The following is an 8059-nucleotide window of genomic DNA, read 5'->3' as shown; positions in this document are numbered from 1 at the left end:
TCAGAATATGGTGGTTTCATACTTGGTGCTGCGGTGGTGCTTGCTGGAGTCCCTTGGGTCGAAGAGCCAGCTGGTGCTGCCTGTGGACTGCACATCGGCCTCCAGCTCTGCGGGGTCCATCTGCCAGGGGTGGGGGGAGGGGGGACGAGAGCAGGGCATGAGACCGCGAGAGAACGTTAGCGTGTACTTGGCACGCTCACCCACTTTCACGTGTGAGGGAGACATGCGCGGGGTTATGGAAAGTGTGTAGGAGGAGTGAAACCCCCCTCCCCGGTCATTTCTGACAACAGAAACTGACAAAAGCTGGCGATTTCTGTCGGCCTTCATTCAAATACCCCCCAAAAAACCTTTTATAAAGCAATAACACAAAATTACACAGCTCTTAAATGACACAGCCATCCTATTGAGCCACTGAAAAGGTGGTAAAATACAGAGCAGTTTTCCCAATGTGAATTTAACTTTTCAGAACCAATGAAAATCTTTACTGGTCTATCAGCTACTAGACAAATGAACCTGGAAACTGTGAGACACAAAATGTCAAATTTCCCGGCTTGTAGAACACCTGCCCTCCTTTTCAGGATGAGGACACAAAGTTCTAGTGTCTGTTTAGGTTCAGCACAACTCTTCACCATCATAGCATCACCATAAATTTGAAAGTGAGCATACCCAGAATAGTCAGTATCCAGGGCAACCTGTCTGTATGGGCAATAATGATAAAAACAGAGTAGTAAATTGTACTTTAAAGACGTTAATTCACCGTAGACCAGATGGTGCTGCACCCTAAAATGGAAGTGCCTGCCCTTCTCTGTATGTGTTGTGATGAAATCAATGATTACTAGCTTAAGTTCGAGAGGAGTAATAAAAGAAATAAATGGCGAAAAAAGACCAGAAAATGGAGAGGAAATTAGTAAACTTGAACGCATGCCAGAGGAGAGAAAGTGGCAGAGAACAAATGTGGATGGAAAGAGGGGATGTGAGAATTGTGAGAGAAGGCAGCAGAGAGAGAGAGAGAAAGAAAAAGAAGATAGCAGAACCTGGACTCCAGGGCTGACAGAGGGCAGCGGGAGGAAGGAGGGGCGGTGGGCAGAACACGTGTGACAGTGACAGCAGCGGCACTCTAGCACAGGAGCACCCTGGGAAACAGGAGGACCAAGACCATAAGCACACAGAGATAGCCAGGCAAGGACTGGTTAAGTAGACAGAACATAAACCTTGGCTGAGAGGGAAGGAGAGACAGAGAGAGAGAAAAACATCCCTCTGCTCAGTGGTCGAAGCCAGTAGTTCTCAATCTGTTCCTCGGCCCATTCACCCCCCTCTTCCTGAACCCCCGCATATTTTTTGTGTCCGCCCAGCACTAACACACACTCCGCTGATCAACTAATCATCAAGTCCTTGATTAGCTCAATCAGCGATGACAGCGACAAGGCTAAAACAAAGAGGGGGTCCCGAGGAACCGATTGAGAACTCTTGGTCTCGCCAGTCAGTTTTGCTACTATGCAAATGGTGACTGACTTTTCTTAGCACAGTCAGACCTAAAATCTCAGATTGGAAATTTTAACTCATGTATCAGATATATGTGTGTAATTTTTTGTTGGGTTGCTAAATGTTAATAAATTGGACCTTCACTGTCCAATGTGCAGTGAACAGGGAACCGTATGTAACACAATGGTGACTATGTGTTCATGCAAAGCTAGAACCCTGACTGTATATCTACGTGACTGAACTCAGACAATCGGTGGGAATCAGCTCTAAGAAATCATAAAAGTATTTTATTACTCCAAAATTATGGAGTCTTAGAAACTTCACAAGGTAATGCTGATAACAAATATCCGATATTAAACACCAGCCGTGACTAACCTAACCAAAGACCATATGTACCTCTGGGCACCATTTTGAGTCACATATCAGGAGGTGGCTAGGCAGCAAGTCAGTAGAAAATATTAACGTGCCCAAGCATACAGCCTCAAGATTAAACTATGTGGGTCCAAGAAAACCAGCTGACTGAGCTTATTTCATTCATTGTTCAAGTTTATTTGACAAGGGCAGCATACCATAATCGACATACTCTCAGATGAATTTGTGCTATGGTGCCAGACTTGGCTGTGCCGCTCATTTTAATCAGCATGTTTCGGAATGAAATGGTCCCTCCCTCAAGTAACAGACATTATTGTCAAAAAGAAAAAGAACAGGCTGTTTTTGAATAACAAGAGAGTCAGAAGCTTTCCATGGAACTGCATTTTTAACCGTATGAGCTGACACTGGGGGTCGTTCAACTCAAACACGTCATTAAAAGCTAAATAACTGCGTTTTACCCTTGATATGGCAGGTATTATTAATGCTTATCAGAGCTTCCATGTTGACAGCTAACAGCAACATGTTGCAGATATGTGACAGAACGCTGTAGTAAGACACTCAATGAAAACAAATGGGGCTGTAATTCAATGCTATCTCAGATAACACAGTCATTATGCAAGTCAAATGATTCCACTGCGTATGTGTAAAAGCTAGATTGCATCAGGGTTCATGGTCAAGTGTGGTGAATGCTTGAGGCAGAGTTTGAAAGCGGTTACTCACCATGGACCTTCGCATGCTGCTGCGTGACTGAGAGCTGGGCCTGCTGGATTTGGTCTCTATGACCTCCGATGCTGGCCCTGTGTAGGTACTGTGGCGCCGAGCCCTCTGGGCTTTTAGAGCCATCTGATAGGCCACTTCAAATGCCTGTCCCAGAGTCAGGATGATCTCATAGGTCTGGGTCTACATGGAGGGAGGGATAACGATGGCGGATTCAGTATTCAACTATGACATTTCTCCTTATTCATACGGTTCTCTTCAGATGGGTTTTCTGATGTGTGCAATGCTCATTTGGTGACTGAATGTAAACTTATTAGCTTTAGCAATGTAGCTACTTAAAGGGCATAGAAGTTCTGAGCTGATGTCAGAACTCTTACCCAATAGGTAGCCTACTGCCACCATACAGGTTTCCTATTCTGATTAGACCTCACAGTGATACATGCTAAAGACTGTGTGGGAAAACAGATCTCTCTCTCTCACCACTTCCACCGTGCTGAAGACGTGACAGATATGGTGACTGGACATAAGGTCCTTTGTGATGTAGGCGAAGGTACGGAGATCATCAGGATCCTGTGCCGCACAGGAAATGTTCTGGATCTCGTGTTCAGCCACTATCGTCTGTGACAAGGTAAAATGTGACAAGCACGTGTTTAAGAGATAAGGCATGGCCACAGATGGTGTTTATACCCTCCTTTAAGTGCATCTAATCATGTGTAAATTCTTAAGGTATGTAGAGCATAGAAATGACTTGAGGGGGATATGACATCATTCACTTACTACATAACAATGTGTGCTACGTGTTTGAGTGATAATGGTAATTGTTGCATGTAAATGCTCCTATAGGGATCATGCAGTTATTATTAGTGTTTATGAATAATCCATATGGCTTTTCTGTACTGTTCACATACTTAATATATTTAATATAATTAACATTTCACCATAAACCTCAAGTCAAAATCATTATCTTTCTGCAAGAGATTTTGAAAACACTGCATTTTGTAACATTTCGTTCCTGATCTTCATCTAAGGAAATTTCTGGAAATATAACATCTTTGGTCATGTCATTCACTTCTCTCTGACCTTGGTAGCAGCGTCAATGAATTTCACTCCTTTATACGTAATGGACAGGATGACAACAGGGCCCTTTCGATGGTCCTTTGATTTCTAAAAAAAAACACAAAAAGATGAGAGAGGGAGATATAATTGAGTCGTCACCAAAGGACGGAACTTGAATGAAAGACAATTTGCTGGATCTCTTACAGAGCTGAACTGGATACATGATGAGAAAGCTATAAATAACTAGTCAGTCAGTCATGTCAATGGAATGTCAGTATAGGAATCAGGAAAGTGTCATGTGCTTGGGTATACCCTTATTCTAGCACAGGCCTCTTGTGTAGACTCTATACCTCGCAGGTCTTTGATGATCATAGATCCCAGGTACTGCAAAAATGAACCAGTGACAGTTAGACAACAGTCCCTAAAGGCCTCAGAGATATACTGTTCAAATACTCAAACACATCCATTAAACTTTTCAGCACTATACTGTTCAAATACTAAAATAACACCATAACATAGATTTCCATATGCCAACAGTTTCCAAAGTCCTGAAAGCTGTATTGTTCAACTATTCAGAGAAACCTTTAACATAGATGTGCATGCACCTGTCAAATAAATTATAAAACCAAATTGTATTGATGAAATACATTCAGTATGAATAGGATTCGACTACGCAAAACCAGGAGAGCTTAAATGTATGTGAAATGTCTAGCATTATGTTAACATTTATTAATATTAATGGAGATGTTCAACACATACACTGGCTTCATAACAACAGGACTCTAAAATGAGCTTCTCTGGGTGGTGATGCCAACTAGAGACAGTGCAATAGGTTGCTGAGTGACTTGGTGGCCTAAGGTTTAGTCGGGATTCTCTGTGTCGGTCTGTGTGCCGGTCCTTAAGGAAAAGACAAATGAGAACACAGTACAAGTTATGATGCTACCCCTTCTTAACAATAGCATTTTTTTGCTGTTGCCGCTCAGCAAGAGAGGAAGTACTAATGCTCTTCCTTTGACCGAACATTGGTTACAAAAACTGAGGTGAAAGTGAAGTTCAAATTGTCAGGTTTAAAGCTATAACTGAATTGTCTTAGAAAAGTCTTTAAAGGAAAGAAACCACTTTGCATTCGCTTCTCAGAGAGCGGCTGTTGTAATCTGTGGTGTTCATGGCCCTCACATGTGAGCGTGGTCTTTCGCTGTAGGAGCGCAGAGACACGCTGCAGTCTTGGTCCATTCCTCTGCTCCTCCTACCATACTCCCCCAACGGGAGCAGCGTGTCCATGGACCGACTGGTGGAAGGGTCCATGTAACTGAGCGGCGACGGTGTTTGAGATAACAGGTCTTGAATCTAACACACACAAAAACACACAAACATGAGCTCTAAATGTGAAGGACAATGTACGTCTCAACACACATTGTCCCTGTGCAGAGGTCAAACTCAACACTATCAGTCCTACCACCTTGAACTGGGAGAGACGGGAGTTCTTGGTAGGAGCCTCCTCATACGGCCGCTCAGCTAAAGAAGCAATGATCCTCTTCCTGTGACCAAGCAGCCCAATCTTCAGCACCTAAGCATGAAAAGATATTAATGCGGATTTGACCTTAATAGTACTTTTACAGTCCCTCCTGATTTTAACAAATCCAGGTCGTCACAACTACTAATACATATACAAGTACTAATAGCACTATACAATACCAATACAGAACCAGACTCCCTTGCACTTCCAGCATTCTGAGCCTCCGATCCAAACTGAGATAACAGGAGAAGGACTCTATTTGTGACACACCCAGGTTTATAGAATTGTTCATAGTCTTCACGGGTAGTTTTACAAAGAGTCTTTAGTTAGTTTAGTTTTAGATCAGACTCACATTGACCATCTCCAGCTCCCACAGGTTTTTTACACAGTCCAGGGTGCGGTACCCGCAAGACAGGAAGTTATGCAAGTATTCCTGAAGGCCAAGCGTGTCCAGCCAAGAGGCCAAGGAGGTGCTGCCATCACAACCCAGAGCTTTTACCTGAAGACAGAGAGCAAAACAAATCCCTTAAAGGAAGTTGCTATTCAACCCCATTCACGCTCCTGCTGAGTAAATATAGAGCACACAAAGAGCTGAGGGGTTTAATGTTTAATCCACTCTCCAATCGCTCCAAAACTATTACAAAGTTTCAGATTCTATTTGAATGTGTAATCTCAGTCTTAATACTATGTATACACTGTACGAGAAAATTCTGGGTTCTGGGTTGGTGTAATTTTTATGCACTTTGTCAAAACTATACTACTTTCTTTTTCTTTGGCTCTTTTTGTTTGCGTGATTGATTGTTCTTAAGAAGAAAAAGAGCTTTTGAGTGCATGTAAAGTCACTATCAAGCATTCGCATGATAGTGTTCACAGGCAGGAGGCTGCTAGGGGATTCTCTCCCCATCCCTGCAATAATGACTCCTACTGGTTGGTTAAGGATACCAGATTAGTGGAGGATGGATCTGTTATGGCCACCTGGAAAAGTCCTCTGTTTTTTTGGTGAAAAGAGCGTAGCAGAGGCCATGAGGCAAAACAAAGGTAATGGAGACCTGAGCAAACAGCTCATTACCTTTGGAAGGTTACGTGCAGCATGAAGGATTTTCTTCCTGTGGCCTGGGTCTGTGATTCCAATTTCTTGCAGGTCTTCATCCTCCATGACGTTACTTCCCTGTATAAATGCAAATATATGTAAGCACGCCCATGCAAAAGCTTCGGATTTTCACTGCTCTCTTTACAAAGCTCATGAGAACAATAATGGCGAATGACAACACTTTAACCCATAAAGTAATCTTTTTTCCTCAGTCAGTGGACACGGACTTGCAAGAGACACCTCAAAGCGTTGACTATCGATTAAAATGATTAATATGTTACAGACTGAAAGATATGTGAATGTAGTCAAACAATTGAGCATTAGTGTGTCCAAACGGTAGTTTCTGTGGCATTCTGATATTTTTGTCTAGGCTTAAATATATTTTAGCTAAACAGTTTATGTGTATTGCCTCTGACAAAGTCATGTTAGCCTTATGAAAATTCAAAGCAGTTCTCAAAAGCAATCATACAGGAGAAGCTTTCATTAGCATCTCTCTCAGACAATGGGGATATCCATAAAATAAACTGCCACATCCAGAATCGTCAAATTTACCCCCTGATTCCAATATAAAAAGGCTTTTTTCCTCCATTTTGAGAGAGAGAGAGAGAGAGCATTCTTCAGACTATAACCATATAATACAAATGAGTTTCCATGGCTATTTAAAGAAAAAAAAAACTGCTCTCAGCACATGAACAGTGTAGTTTTATTAATGTCTTATATTTTTTCATAAAGTACAAGAGACTTAATTATCTCAGCTGTAAAAAGTTTTTTTTTTCCTAGGAAAATACATTAATCATCCAGAAACAAGATGCTATGGAAACAACATGCAATTGCAGTTGTTGCATCCAAAAATGAATTCAAACAATGAGTCAGACAACAATTAAAGAACACCTGAAAAAAATACAGACTCATCTCTATATTTGCATTTCGACGTTAACCCACACACGCCCATAAGTTTGGCTTGGTATAACTAAGAAAACTTTCACTGACATATAGATATACTAAGAAATCTGACCTGGTCTAAAGGGGGACGAATTCAGCAACTGTCAAGACTCAAGACTTTGAGCTGTACCATAAAGGACAAAACCAGGTTTCGGAAGATCACTCTGGAACAACTCACTTACCATGAAGCGTAGGTCATCAAAGCCATTGAGCAGCAGCTTGCTCTCGTACTGGGGCAACCCAACGTGTTCCAGCCATTCTCCCACAGGCTGCTCCAGGACACGCCCGCAGGCCCCATCTGCCGACAGAGGGAGGCGTTTGAGCAAAGAGAAGCCGTTGAGCCGGTAGCAGCGGCACTCGGAGGCCGAGACGTGGCACTGCCACATCATCTTGGGCCAACTTAGCCCAGGGCAGCAGCAGCAGCAACAGGACGGGTGAGGAGACAGCGTCCAGGCCGTGGGCTGGGCACACGATGGCCCGGCAACTCAACACACACACAGATAGACAGACACAAACTACAAACGTAGTTGTACTTGCTCCAGGGGCACCCTCACTAGCTTCAGTGTAACGGGTACTGTCTGAGGAGCATAGAGGTAGAGAATGACAGGTAGTACTTTTGACTGGTGGTCACCAACTCTTTTGGACTGGGACGATCCAGCATTGTCCCTCAACAAAATGATAATCTTTAAATAACCACATACACACACACAAACCTCACTCACAGCTCCTTCAAACCTATCTCAATTCAGGCTGCCTTTGGCCACAGATGTACAGTATTGATTCTCTTCAGTCTATATCATGGCTAGAAAAACTATGTACCAGAAAGTTCTGTGAAGGCATGAGAAGCCTTTGGCAGGCAGCAACCTCTGTACACCTTCACTGAG

At 42.8% G+C, this 8059-nt stretch overlaps 1 protein-coding gene across 1 annotated transcript; it reads right to left on the bottom strand.

Moving 5' to 3' along the window:
* anks1ab (ankyrin repeat and sterile alpha motif domain containing 1Ab) lies at positions 1-7564 on the bottom strand. The gene is made up of 11 exons (XM_030777224.1): positions 7358-7564; positions 6213-6311; positions 5496-5642; positions 5087-5194; positions 4744-4974; positions 4387-4524; positions 3940-4011; positions 3652-3735; positions 3052-3189; positions 2575-2754; positions 1-120 (listed from the first exon to the last, which is right to left on the bottom strand). Exons 1-11 carry the CDS (start codon positions 7562-7564, stop codon positions 1-3), a joined length of 1524 nt encoding a protein of 507 aa, XP_030633084.1.
* Between the last annotated feature and the right edge of the window lie 495 nt (positions 7565-8059).

The sequence above is a fragment of the Chanos chanos genome, chromosome 6 (assembly GCF_902362185.1).
Source record: "Chanos chanos chromosome 6, fChaCha1.1, whole genome shotgun sequence".
Lineage (NCBI taxonomy): Eukaryota > Metazoa > Chordata > Actinopteri > Gonorynchiformes > Chanidae > Chanos > Chanos chanos.
This window is presented reverse-complemented; position numbering and strand designations above follow the sequence as displayed.

Bases quoted from the DNA above. Each gene is read 5' to 3' on its own strand.
- anks1ab (XM_030777224.1), bottom strand. From the start codon at position 7,564: ATGATGTGGCAGTGCCACGTCTCGGCCTCCGAGTGCCGCTGCTACCGG. The intron at 3,736-3,939 runs GTATACCCAAGC...GTTTTTTTTTAG, and splicing joins AGGCCTGTGCTAGAATAAGG to AAATCAAAGGACCATCGAAA. The intron at 121-2,574 runs GTGAGTAACCGC...CACCCCTGGCAG, and splicing joins GCAGCATGCGAAGGTCCATG to ATGGACCCCGCAGAGCTGGA.